The following is a 20,623-nucleotide window of genomic DNA, read 5'->3' on the forward strand; positions in this document are numbered from 1 at the left end:
CATTTCAACTGTTCCACCATCAAAACATTCCTCTTAGTCAGGTCAAAAAAGCAACTTGGTTTAAGAACTTGAAAAATTCCCGCTTTTCCCCAAATTTCCAGGAAGTTCCCATTGAAATGAATGGGACATTTCCCAAGTTGCACAATTCCCACATTTTTCAACCTATTTAAACCATTCCAATACTCAACACATTCCACTCATCCTGGACATTCAAACTACCATTTTTTCCACCTTCAACAAATTTTGATGAATTACTGTTTTTTTCTATCCTTATTTGCAACCTTTTTTAGTGGGATGACTCCTTTTACCTTTTTAATCCCATTTCAACTGTTCCACCGTCAAAACATTCCTCTTAGTCAGGACAAAAAACAAGTTGGTTTAAGAACTTGAAAAATTCCCGGTTTTCCCGTAATTCCGTAATACGATTTTTCAATTGAAAAACTGTTACTCCTTCAAAATTACTTGACCGATTCAAACAATTCCAACACCAACCAATTCAGCTCATTCAGGACATTCACGCTCCTAAGCATTTTCAAAAATATCCTGCTTTTCCCCAAATTTCCAGGAAGTTCCCATTGTAATGAATGGGACATTTTCCCAAGTTGCACAATTCCCACATTTTTCAACTTATTCAAACCATTCCAACAATCAAAACATTCAATTCATTCTGGACATTCAAACTACAATTTTTCCACTTTCAACATATTTCCAGGAATTCCTGTTTGTTTCTATCCTTATTTGCAACCTTTTTTAGTGCAATGACTCCTTTCACATTTTTAATCCCATTTCAACTGTTGCACCGTCAAAACATTCCTCTTAGTCAGGAAAAAAAAGCAACTTGTTTTAAGAACTTGAAAAATTCCCGCTTTTCCCCAAATTTCCAGGAAGTTCCCATTGAAATGAATGGGACATTTTCCCAAGTTGCACAATTCCCACATTTTTCAACTTATTCAACCCATTCCAACATCAACACATTCAATTTATCCTGGACATTCAAACTACCATTTTTTCCACCTTCAACACATTTCCAGGAATTCCTGTTTGTTTCAATCCTTATTTGCAACCTTTTTTAGTGCGATGACTCATTTTACATTTTTAATCCCATTTCAACTGTTCCACCGTCAAAACATTCCTCTTAGTCAGGGCAAAAAATCCAAGTTGGTTTAAGAACTTGAAGAATTCCTGGTTTTCCCGAAATTCCGTAATACAATTTCTCAATTAAAAAGCTGTTACCCATTCAAAAGTACTTTACTGATTTAAACAATTAACAAACAATTCATGTTCCTAAGCATTTTCAAAAATATCCCGCTTTTCCCCAAATTTCCAGGAAGTTCCCATTGAAATGAATGGGACATTTTTCCAAGTTGCACAATTCTCACATTTTTCAACCTATTCAAACCATTCCAACATCAACACATTCCACTCATCCTGGACATTCAAACTACCATTTTTTCCACCTTCAACAATTTTCCAGGAATTACTGTTTTATTTCTATCCTTATTTGCAACCTTTTTTAGTGTAATGACTCCTTTCACAATCTCATTTCAAGTGTTCCACCGTCAAAACATTCCTCTTAGTCAGGACAAAAAACCAAGTTGGTTTAAGAACTTGAAAAATGTTCCTAAAATTCCGTAATACGATTTTCCTATTGAAAAACTGTTACTACTTCAAAATTACTTGACCGATTTAAACAATTCCAACACCAACCAAGTCAGGACATTCATGCTCCTAATCATATTCAAATATATCCCGCTTTTCCCCATATTTCCAGGAAGTTCCCATTGTAATGAATGGGACATTTTTCCAAGTTGCACAATTCCCACATTTTTCAACCTATCCAAACCCTCAACACATTCCACTCATCCTGGAAATTCAAACTACCATTTTTCCACCTTCAACCAATTTCCAAGAAATCCTGTTTGTTTCTATCCTTATTTGCAACCTTTTTTAGTGCGATGACTCCTTTTACATTTTTAATCCCATTTCAACTGTTCCACCATCAAAACATTCCTCTTAGTCAGGACAAAAAATCCAAGTTTGTTTAAGAACTTTAAAAATTCCTGGTTTTCCCGAAATTCCGTAATACAATTTCTCAATTAAAAAGCTGTTAGCCCTTCAAAAGTACTTTACTGATTTAAACAATTATAACACCAACCAATTCATGCTCCTAAGCATTTTCAAAAATATCCCGCTTTTCCCCAAATTTCCAGGAAGTTCCCAATGTAATGAATGGGACATTTTCCCAAGTTGCACAATTCCCACATTTTTCAACTTATTCAAACCATTCCAACATCAACACATTCCACTCATCCTGGACATTCAAACTACCATTTTTTCCACCTTCAACAAATTTCCAGGAATTACTGTTTTTTTCTATCCTTATTTGCAACCTTTTTTAGTGCGATGACTCCTTTCACAATCCTCATTTCAACTGTTCCACCGTCAAAACATTCCTCTTAGTCAGGACAAAAAACCAAGTTGGTTTAAGAACTTCAAAAATGTTCCTGAGATTTCGTAATACGATTTTTCTATTGAAAAACTGTTACTACTTCAAAATTACTCGACCGATTTAAACAATTCCAACACCAACCAAGTCAGGACATTCATGCTCCTAATCATATTCAAAAATATCCCGCTTTTCCCCAAATTTCCAGGAAGTTCCCATTGTAATGAATGGGACATTTTCCCAAGTTGCACAATACCCACATTTTTCAACTTATTCAAACCATTCCAACATCAACACATTCCACTCATCCTGGACATTCAAACTACCGTTTTTTCCACCTTCAACAAATTTTCAGGAATTACTGTTTTTTTCTATCCTTATTTGCAAGCTTTTTTAGTGCGATGACTCCTTTTACAATCCCATTTCAACTGTTCCACCATCAAAACATTCCTCTTAGTCAGGACAAAAAACCAAATTGGTTTAAAAACTTGAAACATTTTCCTGAAATTCCGTAATACGATTTTTCTTTTTAAAAACTGTTACTACTTCAAAATTACTCGACCGATTTAAACAATTCCAACACCAACCAAGTCAGGACATTCATGCTCCTATTCATATTCAAAAATATCCCGCTTTTCCCCAAATTTCCAGGAAGTTCCCATTGAAATGAATGGGACATTTTTCAAAGTTGCACAATTGCCACATTTTTCAACCTATCCAAACCATTCCAGCATCAACACATTTAATTCATGCTGAACATTCAAACTGCCATTTTTCCACCTTCAACAAGTTGCACAATTCCCCCATTTTTCAAGCTATTCTAACAACACATTCCACCCATCCTGGACATTCAAGCTCACACTTTCCCAAATTCCAAACCAAATTGCGTTTTTCCTGGGAATTCAAACTCTTCAACATTCAAACTATTCTTACATTCACACTAAGTTTTGTCAGGATTTCAGTTCAACTTCAGCATTGGAGCGTTCACGCGCAATTGTGTAAAAGAGCGAACAATTGTAATGTCACGAGAAAATGTTGACGCTAATAACACAAAGTTGACTGCTTTTTTTTTTTTCTTTACAAAAATCATATTGTTTCAAAATGAGTTTTCAAGTCTGCGGGCCTAAGTGCATGATTATGTGTAACATGTTGTGTTAATGTTGCAGAAGTCAAGTATTCGCGCTCCTCGCGACCCCCGGAGCGCGATCGGGTGGAGTTGCTCCAGGACGCCGAGCCTCTGGACTTCAACGCCGATTCCCTGTCGGAGGAAGCGGCGGACTCAGAGTCTGGCAGGTGAGCTCGCCGTCGGCAACTTGTCACGTGTGTGTGTGTGTTTTTGAGCGGCTAGGTTTTTGTCCTCCAGACACGCGGGAGGACGCTACCTGTCCATGTCGTCATCTCGCAGCCGGATATTTGACGACGTCTAACAGGGGAAGACGTCTCCCATCCCGGACTTCACGTGTGTGTTCTTCACATGTCCCCCGGCGGAGTGCACAGACGCCTGGTGATGGAGCATGGCTATCATGGCGTCTTTGCGAAGGTTGTCACTTTGCCCACCAGAGGGCAGCACCGACTAGACAGTAAATACGCACTCTGCTGCTCCCTTGTGTCTTTAAGTGTAGCGTGAATGAATGTGGCATATTTATACTTCCTGTCTGTCATTAAACGTTCTGGCAACGTTCGTGTTTTCTTTTACAACTCTACACTTTATTTTAGAATACTGACGAGCATAGGCGCCGACCTACATTTCTGCCAGTGGGTGCTTTTATGGACAGAATTTCTAGGCGCATTCAAGGCATTGAGGGGTTCCGGTTTGGTGGCCGCGTGATTAGGTCTCTGCTTTTTGCAGACGATGTGGTCCTGTTGGCTTCATCTGGCCGGGATCTTCAGCTCTCACTGGATCGGTTCGCAGCCGAGTGTGAAGCGGCCGGAATGAGAATCAGCACCTCCAAGTCCGAGTCCATGGTTCTCGCACGGAAAAGGGTGCAGTGCCATCTCCGGGTTGGGGAGGAGACCCTGCCCCAAGTGGAGGAGTTCAAGTACCTAGGAGTCTTGTTCACGAGTGGGGGAAGAGTGGATCGTGAGATCGACAGGCGGATCGGTGCGGCGTCTTCAGTAATGCGGACGTTGTACCGATCCGTTGTGGTGAAGAAGGAGCTGAGCCGGAAGGCAAAGCTCTCAATTTACCGGTCGATCTACGTTCCCATCCTCACCTATGGTCATGAGCTTTGGGTCTTGACCGAAAGGATAAGATCACGGGTACAAGCGGCTGAAATGAGTTTCCTCCGCTGTGTGGCGGGGCTCTCCCTTAGAGATAGGGTGAGAAGCTCTGCCATCCGGGAGGAACTCAAAGTAAAGCCGCTGCTCCTCCACATCGAGAGGAGCCAGATGAGGTGGTTCGGGCATCTGGTCAGGATGCCACCCGAACGCCTCCCTAGGGAGGTGTTTAGGGCACGTCCAACCGGTAGGAGGCCACGGGGAAGACCCAGGACACGTTGGGAAGACTATGTCTCCCGGCTGGCCTGGGAACGCCTTGGGATCTGGGGAGAGGGAAGTCTGGGCTTCCCTGCTTAGGCTGCTGCCCCCGCGACCCGACCTCGGATAAGCGGAAGAAGATGGATGGATGGATGGATGGGTGCTCGGTGTGTGTGTATTAGTGTTGTTCCGATACCAATATTTTGGTACCAGTACCGGTACTGAAAGTATTTCGATTACTTTTCCACCAAAAATGTCATTAAAGGTTTTATTTTAACAAAAAAAATCTTACTGTACATTAAACATATGTTTATTATTGCAAGTTTGTCCTTAAATAAAATAGTGAACATACAAGACAGCTTGTCTTTTAGTAGTAAGTCAGGGGTGTCCAAACTTTTTCCACTTGTTTTATCTTTTATCATAAAGGGTCTCAATCATTACTGCTAATAAAACTTCAGGTTGATATGAAGTTTAAAAAAAAGGTTTTATGCCTTTTTAAAGACAACTTTTTTAATTTTTTGGGGGAAAAACTGAAATATGAAGTTTTTAGTAATTAGAGCCATAAAAGATCAATATTGCAGGGCACCATTGATTTTAATTCATTATTAATTTTGAGTAATCACAGTGTAAAGATAAATGAAATCCCATTAAATATTATTGGGACATCCATTGCTTTTCGTCCTCTCCAAGGTTCTCATAGTCATCATTGTCACTGGCGTCCCACTGGATGTGAAATATCCCTGCCCACTGGGTGTGAGTTTTCCTTGCCCTTATGTGGGCCTACCGGGGATGTGGTAGTGGTTTGTGCAGCCCTTTGAGACACTAGTGATTTAGGGCTATATAAGTAAACATTGATTGATTGATTGAAAAGGTGCTCCACTCAAAGTTATACATTTGTATTAGTTTTTTTTTTTTTTACTTTCAACATTTAAGTCACAAGATCAACTTCAGATGTATCTGTGGCTTTTACGTTGGAACTATTATTTTTGTTTGTTTTTAAAGAAAAATTTGATGTTTTAATATGGGCAACCACACAATATATGCAATATTTTTTTCCACATAAAACATTTTAATGTGACATTTTTGAAGTAATTGGAGCCTTGAAAATAATTAATTATAGCATTGATTTGTTTTGTCTTTTTTTTTCCAGCAATGGCAAAATCAGAAAAATAAAGACAAAAGAAAAAAAAAACAGTCTGCAAGGCAGCTTTGGGTCAACATTGCAACTTTTTCTCGTTGGATTTCACATCATTCCACTTTTTTTTAAATGTTTAAAAACATTTTTGCATTATTTCCAGAATGTGTGGCGGGCCGGTAAGCAATTAGCTGCGGGCCCTAAATGGCCCCCGGGACAAATTTTGGACACCCCTGTAGTAAGTAAAGAAACAAAGGCTCCTAATTTAGCTGCTGACATATGCAGTAACATATTGTGTCATTTTCCATTCTATTATTTTGTCAACATTATCAAGGACAAGTGGTAGTCCAGGGGTGCCCATTATGTCGATCGCGAGCTACCAGCCGACCGCGGGGGGTGTGCCAGTCGATCTCCAGCCAGGCTTTTAAAAAAAAATAGACCTAAAAATTATTGATCATCAGTCTTCACCAAGACGTCACTTAAATGACATTCACGGTACCGGAGGGTCTTGTGAGATGACGCTGGCTGCTGCAAGATCATTATTATGAAAATATGACCGAGAGGAAGGCGAGAAACACTTTTTATTTCAACAGACTCTCGCGCCGTACCTTCCGTCAAAACTCTAAAGGCCGACTGCACATTTCCTATCTTCACAATAAAAGCCCTGCTTCATGCTGCCTGCGCTAACTAAATACAGAGTCTCGGAAAACTGGTGTGCACAAGCGATCCCTCAGAAAGTGATGGTCACGCCAGCTTTCCGAGACTCTTATTTTGTTAGCGCAGGCAGCATGAAGCAGGGCTTTTATTGTGAAGATAGGAAATGTGCAGTCGGCCTTTAGAGTTTCGACGGAAGGGACGGCGCGAAAGTCTGTTGAAATAAAAAGTGTTTCTCGCCTTCCTCTCTGTCATTTTTTCATAATAATGAACTGGCAGCAGCCAGCGTCATCTCACAAGACCCTCGGGTGCCGTGAATGTCAATCAAGCAAGCTACGGAATTTGCCGCCAATGTTTTTCTTGTAAAGTGTATGGAAGCTGGATGAATTAGATGCCAAAAACCAACCACTTTCATGTGGTATTGTACAGAAAGGACAACTTTTTTTTCTCCTCCATTTGAAAATGTGGGCGTTATCATCATTACTGTCTGATTCCAATCAATGCAAGTCATCAGAATCAGGTAATACACCAACTTATATTCTTGTCTTTGTGAAAGAAAGACATCTATATGTGTTACACATGCTTGTATTATCATTAAACACATTTAACTTGTTTACAAAAATGTCTCTTTCATAAATAAATGAATATAAATGGTATATATAAATGAGGTAAATCCCCTCGAGTTGGTCAATTGAAAAGTAGCTCGCCTGCAGAAAAAGTGTGGGCACCCCTGTGGTAGACAATGAATTATTAATCATTTACTGTTAAGATCTGCTTATTTTCTGTTTCAACATGTTCTATCTACACTTCTGTTTAAATGTAATAATCACTTATTCCTCTGTTGTTTGATCATTTACATTAGTTTTGAATGATACCACAAATTCAGGTATCAAGGCGATATCGAGTGGTTACAATATCATACATTGGTCATATTCAAAGTCCTTGTGTTGAAATTGAGTTCGACTTTTTTTAGAATTATTTTAAAGATTGAAAGTTTACCCTAACCCTAACCCCCGTGAGTGTTCGGCATTGTCCGTGAGTGCTCGGGTCCCGAAGCAGCACTCCCGAGATCGAGACCTATGCTGACGCGTAACAGCCAATCAGGAGGGCTGACAACGCCGGTTTCCCCGGCAACGGCGGGCAGCTTGTGGGAGGTCCTCTCTTCGGGCATTCGGTCGTCGTCGCTGCTTTCAACTGTGAACTTCGGTGCTGGTGCTGGTCAGGTGGGTCCACTGACACCCGGGGTCCGGGTCCTGAACCACGGCAAACTTTCAGGAGGGGGTGTGTACCGTGTACAACAGTGGCGGAGAAAGTGGGTACGCAGCAGGACAAGATGGGACATAAATTTCCAGTCGGCATTTTCTGTATAAATGTTTGTGTGGGTGTAAAATATGTAATACGATTAATAATATTTATTTATATATATATATATTTATTTTGCCCTCTTCGCGTCGTACTGCGCATGCGCACTCAGTCTCGCGCCCTTTTGGAAAACAAGTGTTTTGCTTACAATCGTCTTGACGTCGACAGAAAGCCAAAGTTAACGAAGAAACATAAAATAACCGTATCGGGTGTCACTGAACAAAAAAAAAAAGATTGAGTGCGAAGAAGATGTGAAAAGGATGTTTTAAAGTGTTTGACTGCGGTAAGTATCAAGAAGAGGTCGAAAACATATTCAGGTTAGCTAAAACTATGACTAGCATGACTGGCGTTTCTAGACAACACTTACGTGGTTTTATTAGTAGAACATACCTCGTATCCACGGTGTCCAAAGTGCAGCTCGGGGGCCATTTAAGGCTTGCAGCCCGGTTATTGTATCTGCGACACATTCTATGGACAAAATGAACACGCCCTGGATTAGAACACTATACATAAAAAAATGGAACATAACAACCAAAATGGCCGACATTGTGTGTGTCCTTACTGTTCATGGTCTTCCATCAATTGTGTGTCTGTCATGATGAACTTGTGTACACTTTTCTTGCAGGATGAACTTTACCAGGAATTGTTTTACATCAGGGGTCACCAACCTTTTTGAAACCAAGAGCTACTTCTTGGGTACTGATTAATGCGAAGGGCTACCAGTTTGATACACACTTAAATAAATTGCCAGAAATAGCCAATTTTCTCAATTTACCTTTAACTAATAAATTTATATATATTAAAAAATGGCTATTTCTGTCTGTCATTCCGTCGTAGATTTTTTTTCTCCCTTTTACGGAAGGTTTTTTGTAGAGAATAAATGATGAAAAAAAACACTTAATTGAACGGTTTAAAATAGCAGAAAACAGGAAAAAAAAAGAAAATTAAATTTTGAAACATAGTTAAACTTCAATTTTAACTCTTTAATGTTCAAAAGTCAACCGAGAAAAATGAAGAGAAAAAATTGCTAATTCGAATCTTTTTGGAAAAATTTTAAAAATAATTTCTGGAACATAAATAGTAATTTTTCCTGATTGAGATTAATTTCCGAATTTTGATGACATGTTTTTAAATAGTTTAAAATCCAATCTGCACTTTGTTATAATATATAACAAATTGGACCAAGCTATATTTCTAACAGAGACAAATCATTATTCTAGATTTTCCAGAACAAAATTTTAAAAGAAATTCAAAAGACTTTGAAATAAGATTTAAATCTGATTCTACAGATTTTCTAGATTTGCCAGAATAATTTTAATCATAATAAGTTTGAAGAAATATTTCACACATATTCTTCATCGAAAAAACAAAAGCTAAAATGAAGAATTAAATTAAAATGTATATAATATTCTTTACAATAAAAAAAATAAATACTTGAAAATTGATTTAAATTGTCAGGAAAGAAGAGGAAGGAATTTAAAAGGTAAAAATGTATATTTGTTTAAAAATCCTAAAATCATTTTTAAGGTTGTATTTTTTCCCTAAAATTGTCTTCCTGAAAGTTATAAGAAGCAAAGTAAAAAAATAAATTAATTTATTTAAACAAGTGAAGCCCAAGTCTTTAAAATATTTTCTTGGATTTTCAAATTCTATTTGAGTTTTGTCTCTCTTAGAATCAAAAATGTCGAGCAAAGAGAGACCAGCTTGCTAGTAAATAAATCAAATTTAAAAAATAGAGGCAGCTCACTGGTAAGTGATGCTATTTGAGCTAATTTTAGTACAGGCCAGCGGGCTACTAATCTGGTCCTTACGGGCTACCTGGTGCCAGTGGGCACCGCGTTGGTGACCCCTGATTTACATGGACCCCAACTTAAACAAGTTGAAAAACTTATTCGGGTGTTACCATTTAGTGGTCAATTGCACAGAATATGTACTGTACTGTGAAACCTACTAATAAAAGTTTCAATCAATTAATCAATCTGATATAGGACGTTTTTTGAAAGCCTTCAAATAAGATTTTAAGGCTCCGGCACCCCCAAGAAGGACATGTGGTAGAAAATGTTTGGGAAAATATTTTAGTTGGTATCTGTGTTGGCCCTGTGATGAGGTGGCGACTTGTCCAGGGTGTACCTCGCTTACCGCCCAAATGCAGCTGAGATAGGCTCCAGCGACCCCAAAAGGGACAAGCGGTAGAAAATGGATGGATGGAATAATACTAATATTGGTAAACAATACTAAATTAAGTATCTCAAGGGGTTTAGGTTAGGCTCCAGCAAACCCCCGCGACCCCAAAAGAGAAAAGCAGTAGAAAATGGATGGATGAGTTAGGTTAGAATAGTTCTTCTCAAATATGTCGTGCTTGAAACTTCGCTTCGAAAAAGCTTTGCACCTATAAACATGCTCATTGAAGTCGTTCATCTTGACTTTGTTGTTTTTTTAAATGACAAAAGAAAACAAAAACAGCACAAATTGTTTTATAGGTTAAATTTGTCTATATGGTGCTACTGAGTTAAGGTTTCTGATATTTTTTTAAAATTACGTTTATTTTTCAGGATAAATGGTTCAAGTCGGTTAAAAAATGTTTATGGTTTAAATAAGGAATATTTTTATTTTTTTATTTTAGGTAAATGTATGCACTTTAAATTGTTTCTGCTACAGTCTAAACAACTGTTATTCTTTGTCGCAAGTTGTTACTTCTATCTATATTACTTATTCCTTTGATGTTAAAGGTTAATGTTCCTTTAAAGCGTGGAATTCTCTAAAGACAGACTTCAAAAGTTGCAAAAATATCTTTGAATTTAAATTGAGTTGCAAAAAGACAACTGGAATTATATCAAACTGATTTTTGCTTTTGATTGGACGTGTCAATGTGAAAATGGGTGTTGGTGGAGGGAACAGTTATAAAGTCATCTAAAATATTTGATGTTAAAAAGGGGGCAGATAAATATAAGAATAGTATTCTTCCATCTGCTCCTTTCTAATCATGGAAATGTATAAAGAACAAAAAACAATGACAGTGTCAACTGTACGTGGCTTGTATGTATGCATTTTCATGAAAGGAATAAAAAGAAATGATGATGATGAATGTTAGTACAAGTACAATGTTATGCAGAGGTGTATTTGTAACAATTTTATGGACAAATTTCATTTTTATAGAGGTGGCGAAGTGGGGGGGACAAAATGATTTCTTCTTCCTGGTCGGGGCACTGGGTTGGATATAACACACATTTTCCTTATAAGCTAAGATCTGGCTCTTTTGTTCATATAGTTTAGCATAAATTAAATGACTTATTGGTTTTAGTATTGTCAATGTAAAAAATGTATTAAAATCATCTTCCATTTATCTGCTTTGTCGTAAAAAGTTTGGACACTCCTGCTCCAGACAGCATTACGTTATGCCAGCGAATCAAGGAGGTTTTTAAATGTTGAGGTTAGCTGAAGCTACAACGAGTCAAAACGTCAGGTTACTGTTGTCTGATCATTTGTCCATGTCATTCAGATGTGAGGATGGAAAGAAAGACGAGAAGAGAAAGAATGAGGACAGACAGGGGAAGGCGACAGGTTGGTCTACTATGGAAGTGTAGTAACAGTAATTTCTAAATATTGTTTATGATGAAAAAATGCGTTAGCAAAATGTGTAATGTATGCTTGTTTGACCATATGACTTGGCGGAGAAGAACAGACAAGAAGAGAAGGAGAAAGTGATGCAGTCTGCTATAGAGCAGACCAGTGATGATGTAAGGTAGGAATACTTCAACTAGTGAGGCCACAAAAACCTACATGTGGGGGCGGGGCCAGTAATGTGTCCTACATATGAACATTCCACAACTTGGTGTGGAAAAAATGCAGTCGAGTTGTCAGGTTCTGGTTCAATTAGCTGTCCTCGGATGAAAGGTTTTGATGTATTCCTGTTGGGAACAATTCCTTGTTGTGTGAGGAGCAAGGGGCGGGGGTAAATATGTTTGCTATGTCGTGACGTCACAGATGGCGGGGACTTCGAGACACGACCGAGATATGGCGCTGAACGCCAAGCGTCAACTGTCGGTGTGTTCTGACCCAGTAGAAAGACTGCGCCTCCAGTGTCTGGCCAGGGGTTCGGCTGGGATCAAAGGTCTCGGCAGGTGGGTCTCCCCAGGACCCCTCTTGAACATTCGAGCCGTGTTGGCCTTGCTCAGCATCACTGTCGACTCAAAAGTTGAGCTGAGTTTGTCCTGCAGAGTCTTCAGGATCATGGACGACAACCAAAACCGCACGCTGGACTTGAAGGAGTTCCTGAAGGGAGTCAACGACTACGGCATCCTGATGGACAAACAGGAAGCGGCTGCTCTCTTCCAGCATTTCGACCGTGACGGCAGCGGGGCCATCGACTTTGACGAGTTCCTGGTCACGCTGAGGGTAAACAAAGGTCAACATGGGTGCGCTAGTGGTGTGTTTCTGACACAAGGTCATGTGTTACACAGCCCGCCATGTCCAAGGCCCGCAAGGAGGTAGTCATGCAGGCCTTCCGCAAATTGGACAAGACTGGCGACGGCGTGATCACCATCGAAGATCTGAGGGGGGTTTACTACGCCAAGTACCACCCCAAGTACCAGAACGGGGAATGGACGGAGGACCAGGTCTTCAAGACATTCCTAGATAACTTTGATTCTCCCTACGACAAAGACGGAAAGGTAAGAATTCCCAGGACAAGGTCCGTAAGACGTCCCAAGTGCTAAGCTATTAGCTGGAATATTGTTTTCCGTGGATGCCAAAGCGCCTCCCTCATCTTTGTAGGTGAAGACTTCTCAGGCTGCGTCTCGTCGGTTTTTACATGTTGAAGAGTAACGAAAGAAACCACACCGAGCAAAGTTTTGTTCAAAACAGATTTGTTGTGCTGCGCAGGTGACGCAGGAGGAGTTCATCAACTATTACTGTGGTGTCAGCGCCTCCATCGATAGCGACGTTTTCTTCATTCTGATGATGAGGAACGCCTGGAAGCTTTGAGCGAACGTCAACTTATTAAATACCATGATGTTATTTTGCCTCCACTCATTTTCTGCCTATTAACAGAAAGCTATGTCGGCCATGTTGGACTCTGGATTACTAGTGCCTACTGCTATACTAACTGCTAAGTCATAGACTAGCACATTAGCGTCCATGCAAAATGGCAGCACTGCTTGCTCGTATAGTTGTGTTTTTTGTTCTGTCCGTGACGGCTAGATCAGGATCATATTTGATTTCAAATAGGATCTTGCGGAATTGAGCCCGAATGAACCTGAACAGGATAGTTAGCATCAATCCCTTTCTGTATAAATATTTTTATTTGTAAAGTCATGTGACCAAAATCAATTAAGCCCTTTTTCTGGAGTGTCGCTAAAAAGCTCAGAGGTCAGACCCGGATGAGGAAGTCGAGACCAAGTGAGTTGGGAATGTGCAGCGTCTCTAGGCTGAGGGCGGAAGGCGCGTATGGTAGGATGACCGGGAATGTCTGCTTGGTGTCCAGCAGAAGCTGCGGCGGGTCATTGCGGTCCTGAAGGCAGCTCTGGACAAACGGAGCAAAGCAAAGAGCGTGGTTACCGCTAGCAAACAACACGCTAGCAGCAAAAGTATGATTTCTGACCTGGATGTTCCTAATGAAGGACACGGTTACGCGCTCCTCAAACTCGTTGAGGGGCGTGTACAGGTTGAGGATCTTTACGATCTGTGGGCACAGACAAGATAACATGAGCGGGATGTCCAACGCCGCCTGTCAAGTGTGGGCGGGTGGGTAGGCGGAAACACCTGCTGGGAGTTGAGACTGGTGCAGAGCGAAGAGATGGCGTCGGCGTCCTGCGACGTCTTCTTCTTGACCTGCAGCAGCTGGGCCGCCTGGATGATGGGTTGCAGCGTGGCGGCGGCCTGGCTCTGGTACAGGTTGTTGGCTCGAAGCCACTCCTCCATTTGGCTGGTGTTGTATCTGCACACAGGCAGCGTACAGAAAGTGATGCGTTGAGACACATGAACACAGAAAGTGCCCGGTACCTGAGCTGCATGCCCGTGCTCCAGGAGCACACGTCCTTGCGGAGCAGCAGGTTGTTCAGCGTGACGGCATTGATGCAGTGGAAGAGCTGACGGACCACCTGGCCCGCAATTTCAGGGTCCAGCCCGTGGTCGCGCATGATAGTGTGGAACTGGCCCAGCTGCCGGATCAGCGCCTGAAGTGTATAGCTGCTGGGTCCGTCGCCATCTGTGTCCATACTAGATGAGCGGTTTCGGTAGCCCATGGGCTTGACGCCCGCCAGGCTGGGGATGCTTTCGCTCTCCAACATGGCGGAGACTGAAAACAGTTACATATTAGCTGTAGCTAGCATGTGACATCGTAAGGCTTAACGGTTCCACTTGCTAACCGATCATTGGCTGGATGACGGACTCGGCCACGCGGATTAGCTGTTGGTAGATCTGGATGGACAAGTCGCTCAGCACCTGGCGGTACTCGGCCAGGTCAAAGTTCTTCAGACAATGTTCATTCTGTTTGGCCGTGTTGTGGACCATAAACGCCTGAACACACATACGGCCATAGAAACAACACTAAGCTTCCCGCTCTGTCGGCACAAGATAGCTGCTGATGCTCACCTCGTCTCCGCTGTACTGCTTCAGGCAGTGCAGGAGGCGGCTGGTGTTGGCAAGCCAGAAGGAGGTGGTGTCGAAGTCGTCGTTCCTCTATGGGCGACATTGCTTGACGGTCAGAAGTGTGCTAACGCCGCCACGTGACATGTGAAGCTCACCTTGAGAACGCGCTTAATGGCGTTGATGCTGGCGGTGAGCAGAGACTCCACTTTGTTGTCGTCGTTGATGTAGTCGGCGTGGCGGACGCACATGAAGAGGACGTATGCCGGCAGGCACGGGACCGTTCCTGACACGTCATCCGGTCTCATGTCTGGAAAGGATGCAAAAGCCGAGAGAGTGCGGGGCTTGATTGCTTTTTTACTTTGACAGCTAGCAAATGAAGCGAGGTCCAATCAGGTCCTGGGGCGTCGGCACTCACCTGTGATCAACATCTTGATGAGCAGGGCCTCGTCCTCCTTGCAGTACTCCAACATGCCCTCGAAGTCCTTCTCTTTGCGCTGCAGCGTAACCTGGCGGCCCAAGTCTGCTTTGGCGCGACTGCTGCGAGAAACTGAAGAAACGGACATTGTGAAGACGGCGAGAGGACTACAGTGATTACCTGAGTCAGTTGTTACCTTCCAGCTCCTGGACTTTCTTCATGTAGATCCTTAGCTGCTTCTTCAGCTTACGCTCGTTTTTCTCCAGCTTTTCTAAGAGCTCCTTCAGGTCCTGTGGGCAGGACCACACCAGCCTCGTCATGTGACATGTCACACAAAAGACCCTGACATGGCCTGAAATGTGTGCGGTGGCATGCAGTTCACCAGGTTGTCGTTGGTGAGTCGGGTGATCTCCAGCTGCACGCTGTACTCCAGCAAGGCCTCTGGCGACAACGAGGTGGTGTAGTTCAGCTTCTCCTGCTTCTTCTCGATATCGTCCTTTAGCAGCTCGATCTGCGTGTGCAGTGCCTCCAATTCGTCGCCATGCTGGCGATTCTGCGACTGTAGCTGTGCCTCCAGCAGCCTGGCAGGACGCAGAAGAGCTTCAGAGACCACATTTTTCAAATGATGACGACCAAGAGTGGCCTGACTGGACTTCTCCACAGTGAGAACCACAATACTGTTTGGTGCGTAGCCAGCGGAGGCGAAGAAGAAGAAAGAAGAAGGAGAAGAAAGAGGAGCAACGATGAAGAGGAAAAGGAGTGAAAACACAACCTGGCCACTTCTTTGAGACCCTGGTAAGCCAGAAGCAGTTCTCCGTCTTCATTCAGAGAACGCCATTTGGGCTGGGAACAGGAAATGCAGTCAGAGAAAGAGGAAGTGAGCAGGTTGCTAGGAGCGCTGTCAAGAACAAAGCTGAAGTGTTAGCAAGCGTGACAGGGCAGGCACAACGTACAGGACAGGAACTTACTTTTTGGACTCGCGCAGGCCCTGATAGGCTTGGAGCGCCTCGTCTCTGTCCACTGGCAAGCTGCTGTCCTCCGCCAAGTTGTCACCCTCCTGCCGAGAAAAAGACCACGGTGGTCATCACACTACCATCAAGGAAGACTTTTTGTTTTGTATACAAAATACTGACCAGCTGTTGTTTTTTCTCCCGCTGCTCCACGGCACTGACAATCTGGGTCCTAAGAATGAGAACTTCCTCCTTGCGTGCGTCTAGTTCCTCGTTGGCGGCTCGGAACTGACTCAGCAGCAGGTTGTAGCTGCTCTGAAGCTCGTCGGATGAGTCTCGATCGGCGACACTGCGGTGCAACTCGTTCAGATCATTTTTCAGCTTCTTGTTCTCGGACTCCAGCTCTTGTCGCTGTGGTTCACAAGCACCAGCAGTTCACCTTTACGCCAGTCACATGTTCATTTCGGCCATCTTGCACTCGGACGTACCTTGAGGTTGTTGTATGCCATATCTGCCGCTTGCTGCTCGACATTGGAGCTCTTGACCACTGATCCCTGTGACCAGCATTTGGGCGTTAGACAACAGACAAAAGCTAACCTTGCCAACAATGGCTGATCCACAACAAGACCTGCTGTCTGGCGAGCTCCTCCATCTTGTCCACATTGGCTTGCAGTTGCTTCCTCTCATGTTCCAACTCTCGAACTCGCTTCTGCAGCTTGATGAACACACTGATGTCCATTGCCGCCTTGTCTACACCCATGTCCTACAAGACAACACACATCAGCACTGACGGACCTGCCTTTTGGACTCACGTGTCACTCACGTCCACCAGCTGGATGGCGTCCTCGCTGTCGCCCACCTCCGATGTAGAGATGGACGTGTAGTTGGAGTCAGACCCTTGGCTGCTCTGGTTGGACAAGTTCCTGTGATGACCCGGCTGGAACTGGACCGTGTGAAAAGATCAATGAACCCTCATAAGGGGACACTTTGAACTGAAGATTTTGCTACCCACATGGCTGCATGGTGGAAAAAATTCTAACCTTGGTCAAAGAAACTTCTTCCTTCAAGTTTTCATATCTCTGCTCCATTCTGGAATATTCTTTGAGGAGATTCTGGTATCGACGCCTCTCCGCATCCATCTCGGCACGCAACAACGCACTTCCTACATCCTCTGAAAAGTGCACACAGTGGCTCAAATGACGGATCAGAAAAAGTCTAATTTAACTTGCTCAGGTGACGGCAAACAGGAAGTACACTTTAACTGGCTCAAGTGACGGCTAACAGGAAGTACATTTTTACTAGCTCAAGTGAGAGCGAACAGGAAGTAGGGATTTCCTGGCTCAAGTGAGGGTAAAAAGGAAGTACACTTTTACTTGCTCAAGTGACGGCTAACAGAAAGTACATTTTTACTGGCTCAAGTGACAACGAACAGGAAGTAGGGATTTCCTGGCTGAAGTGAGGGTAAAAAGGAAGTACACTTTTACTTGCTCAAGTGACGGCTAACAGGAAGTACATCTTTACTGGCTAAAGTGACAGCGAACATGAAGTAGGGTTTTACTGGCTCAAGTGACGGAAAACGGAAAGTAAGTTTACTGGCTCAGGTGACGGCCAACAGGAAGTACAGTTTTACTGGCTCAAGTGACGGCTAACAAAAAGTACAATTTATACCTGGCTCAAGTGACGGCTAACAGTAAATGCGGTTTTACAAGTTCAAGTGACGGCTAACAGGAAGTACGGTTTTACTGGCTCAAGTGACAGCTAACAAGAAGTATGGTTTTACTGCCTCAAGCAAGGGCTAACAGGAAGTACAGTATTACTGGCTCAAGTGGCAGCTAACCGGATGTAAAATTCACCGGGCTCAAGTGACGACTAACTGAAAGTACAGTTTTACTAGTTTAAGTAAAGGCTAACAAGAAATAATTTTTTTCCGGCAGAAGCGACGGCTAACGGAAAGTACACTTTTACTAGCTCAAGTAACGGCTAACAAAGAGTACAATTAAACTTGCTTAAGTGAGAGCTAACAGGAAGTAAAATTTAACTGACTGAAGTGACGGCAAACAGGAAGTAAACTTATATTGGCTCAAGTGACAGCTGACAGGAAGTACGATTTTACTGGCTTAATCGAGGGCTAACAGAAAGTACACTTTTACAGCACGTAGAAATCTACAATAGAAAATTGTTACAAGTTTCTACCCTAGGGACAGAATGTAAAAAAAAAAGGTTATGAGTGACTTGTCTTTGATGAGGAAAGAGAGTATTTCATCCCCTAACATCCAGCAAGCAGATCAGTTGTGTCCACAAAACACAAATTAGGAAAGTATTTCTAATCTTATCTTATTATGTGGATAAAAAACATTTGTCTTTGTTTCTACTACCATGGGAAAGACCAAAAAGCTGTCAATTAATTCATAAACTTGACAAATAAAAATCGTAAGTAATTTTAAGACAATAAAGGTGCTAACTTGCAGTAACAAACTAGCCCGGGTGGGGTCTCTCGTGATTGGCTCACCTGCAGCGCGGCTTGACTGTTGTCGAATCTTCAGGTTCAGTTCTTCTTTTTCGCTCTTCAGCAGTGAGTTTTCCTCCACGAGCTCAGCCAGCCTCTGATGTCAAAACGCACACGGACCAAGCATCAACACCAATTTACAGCTCGCTGCCGCAAAGACCACCGAGCAGCAACAACAACGGCAGATATTTGGATTGTGGAACATAACAAAATGGAGGACAACTTGACACCAATGAAATACATTCGTCAACTTGTTAGGAAATCTTAAGTATGGCGTTTGGCTGCCCTATGTCCCAAAAAGCGAGTTCACCTCGGTCAGATCCAGTTTCTCGACGCGGTGATCCTCCACCATCTTGCTCTTCTGTTCCTGTGCCTCGGCAAGCTCCGCCCGTAGCCTCTCCAGCTCTGCTTGCAGCGCGCTCAGCTGAGTGGAGTCGCCCTGACTGCTGTGAATCTGCTGCAGCTGCTGCTGGAGGCGGCTCAACTCTGAGCCCAGGTTGGTGTTGGTCTGCAGCAACTGTTCGTTCTGAGCACGGTACTCTTTACCCTACGACAGAACGGGCGGCGGTCACGATGGACTGTGGGTCAGCAGTAATAGAAGTACCTTGTCATCCATCTTCCTCTGCAGCTGCACAATCTTAATCTCCATGCCCGCGTCCAGCTTCTTCAGACGCTCGCCCGAGCCTGCTTCTTTCTTGAGCTTCTTGTAAAGACGCTGTGCACGAGCGCGCCTGACGGCGCACTGGAGCACGATGGCGGCGTGGCGCATCCGTCTATACTTGGTCCTCTGCAACCAGCCGCGCACGTTTCTCTGGATGATCGAGGCCTTGTAGTGCAGCATCAACTGCAGAGGGAGGAGCACAGGATGTCACATTCCTAGGAAAATTGACAACGTTCGGCTTCCCATGTCCTCCTCGTCCTCCCGGCAAAGACACAAGCGTTCATTGTGTGCCCACAAAACTCCCTGAAGCTGGCTTTGTCTCATCAACTGACAACTTAACCCAACATATACATATTTAAAGTGTATATATATATATATATATATATATATATATATATATATCCATTCATCCATCCATCAATCTTCTTCCGCTTATCCGAGGTCGGGTCGCGGGGGCAGCAGCCTAAGCAGGGAAGCCCAGACTTCCCCCTCCCCAGCCACTTCGTCCAGTTCTTCCCGGGGTATCCCGAGGCATTCCCAGGCCAGCCGGGAGACATAGTCTTCCCAACGTGTCCTGGGTCTTCCCCGTGGCCTCCTACCGGTTGGACGTGCCCTAAACACGTCCAACCGGGTGGCATCCTGACCAGATGCCGTACGTGCGACACTTACTTCCACATACATGCCATATTTTACCGCACAAAACGAGCACTCGCCCTCATTTTTTCCCAAACTTTTAACGAAGCAGCACTCTCCTCATCGACGACATCGCCATTACTCAATGTTTCATCGTGTGATATCGTCATGGCAACCTGCGTATAGTGGCCGATTTGCCGTTTCCCTTGAGTGGTCGCTATATACTTGTTGGACGGCAGCTTGATAAATCAACGTCAGGTATATTGGTAATTTTAAATCATTTAAATCTTTACAAAGTTATTTATTCTTAAGAGTATGGATGCGCTCCATCACTTTCACAATTTTTTTCATGATATTTGGCTTGTATTTTTGCCGCTAAACCTTCAAAATACACCCACTTGTACACTGCTAAAAGGTAAATAAGAAGTATCGTATTTTTCGGACTATAAGGCGCACTTAAAATCCTTTCATTTTCTCAAAGATCGACGCCTAATAACACGGTGCGCCCAATTTACAGAATAATTTCGGTTAGGCTTACCGACCTTGAAGCAATTTTATTAGGTACATGGTGTAATGAGAAGAGTGACCAGTAGATGGTAGTCACACATAAGAGATACGTCTAGACTGCAATATGACGCTAGTAAACAACACCAAAACTTTAAATGTTCCATTGAAAATATATAACATTACACAAAGCGCTCAAAAATCTTTCAAAGTGTTTTAGTACGACTTTAAAGCCGCACCGCTTGATGGATTGTTGGTGCATTACGGCTACCGTAGTCAGAAGTTTGAGTATTA

At 43.0% G+C, this 20,623-nt stretch overlaps 3 protein-coding genes across 9 annotated transcripts in view; 2 read left to right on the plus strand and 1 right to left on the minus strand.

Moving 5' to 3' along the window:
* LOC133536102 (G-protein coupled receptor-associated protein LMBRD2B-like) overlaps positions 1-4,127 on the plus strand; it is a 28,924-nt gene extending 24,797 nt beyond the window's left edge. For all 5 annotated transcript variants that reach the window (XM_061876307.1, XM_061876308.1, XM_061876306.1 and 2 more), the window contains 2 exons: positions 3,613-3,739; positions 3,810-4,127. In XM_061876307.1, the coding sequence (XP_061732291.1) occupies positions 3,613-3,739; positions 3,810-3,873 (191 nt within the window). In that variant the 3' untranslated portion in view covers positions 3,874-4,127. The remainder of the gene's footprint in view (positions 1-3,612; positions 3,740-3,809) is intronic.
* Positions 4,128-7,787: 3,660 nt separating this feature from the next.
* LOC133536105 (calcyphosin-like protein) lies at positions 7,788-13,088 on the plus strand. Of its 2 annotated transcripts, XM_061876312.1 has the most exons (5): positions 7,788-8,026; positions 12,057-12,193; positions 12,290-12,467; positions 12,533-12,742; positions 12,954-13,088. In XM_061876312.1, exons 1-5 carry the CDS (start codon positions 7,790-7,792, stop codon positions 13,053-13,055), a joined length of 864 nt encoding a protein of 287 aa, XP_061732296.1. In that variant the 5' UTR covers positions 7,788-7,789; the 3' UTR covers positions 13,056-13,088. The 2 variants fall into 2 exon arrangements, with proteins under 2 accessions (XP_061732296.1, XP_061732297.1); XM_061876313.1 differs by lacking the exon at positions 7,788-8,026 and adding an exon at positions 8,183-8,355 and having other exon boundaries at positions 12,057-12,467.
* Positions 13,089-13,353: 265 nt separating this feature from the next.
* The window catches only part of LOC133536103 (unconventional myosin-Vb-like), a 49,176-nt gene continuing 41,906 nt past the window's right edge, over positions 13,354-20,623 (minus strand). The window contains exons 21-40 of one of the 2 annotated variants that reach the window (XM_061876310.1): positions 19,136-19,375; positions 18,842-19,078; positions 18,535-18,628; positions 17,066-17,196; positions 16,849-16,968; positions 16,654-16,788; positions 16,514-16,579; positions 16,209-16,436; positions 16,044-16,132; positions 15,848-15,973; positions 15,458-15,656; positions 15,272-15,365; positions 15,076-15,207; positions 14,816-14,967; positions 14,664-14,750; positions 14,438-14,588; positions 14,073-14,367; positions 13,833-14,007; positions 13,672-13,752; positions 13,354-13,593 (exon numbers count right to left, since the gene is read on the minus strand). In XM_061876310.1, the coding sequence (XP_061732294.1) occupies positions 13,441-13,593; positions 13,672-13,752; positions 13,833-14,007; positions 14,073-14,367; positions 14,438-14,588; positions 14,664-14,750; positions 14,816-14,967; positions 15,076-15,207; positions 15,272-15,365; positions 15,458-15,656; positions 15,848-15,973; positions 16,044-16,132; positions 16,209-16,436; positions 16,514-16,579; positions 16,654-16,788; positions 16,849-16,968; positions 17,066-17,196; positions 18,535-18,628; positions 18,842-19,078; positions 19,136-19,375 (2,985 nt within the window). In that variant the 3' untranslated portion in view covers positions 13,354-13,440. The remainder of the gene's footprint in view (positions 13,594-13,671; positions 13,753-13,832; positions 14,008-14,072; positions 14,368-14,437; positions 14,589-14,663; positions 14,751-14,815; positions 14,968-15,075; positions 15,208-15,271; positions 15,366-15,457; positions 15,657-15,847; positions 15,974-16,043; positions 16,133-16,208; positions 16,437-16,513; positions 16,580-16,653; positions 16,789-16,848; positions 16,969-17,065; positions 17,197-18,534; positions 18,629-18,841; positions 19,079-19,135; positions 19,376-20,623) is intronic. The other variant, XM_061876311.1, reaches the window with a different exon arrangement.

The sequence above is a fragment of the Nerophis ophidion genome, linkage group LG17 (genome assembly GCF_033978795.1).
Source record: "Nerophis ophidion isolate RoL-2023_Sa linkage group LG17, RoL_Noph_v1.0, whole genome shotgun sequence".
Lineage (NCBI taxonomy): Eukaryota > Metazoa > Chordata > Actinopteri > Syngnathiformes > Syngnathidae > Nerophis > Nerophis ophidion.

Bases quoted from the DNA above. Each gene is read 5' to 3' on its own strand.
- LOC133536105 (XM_061876312.1), top strand. From the start codon at position 7,790: ATGCTGACGCGTAACAGCCAATCAGGAGGGCTGACAACGCCGGTTTCC. The intron at 12,468-12,532 runs GTAAACAAAGGT...TGTGTTACACAG, and splicing joins AGTTCCTGGTCACGCTGAGG to CCCGCCATGTCCAAGGCCCG. The intron at 12,743-12,953 runs GTAAGAATTCCC...TGTGCTGCGCAG, and splicing joins CCTACGACAAAGACGGAAAG to GTGACGCAGGAGGAGTTCAT.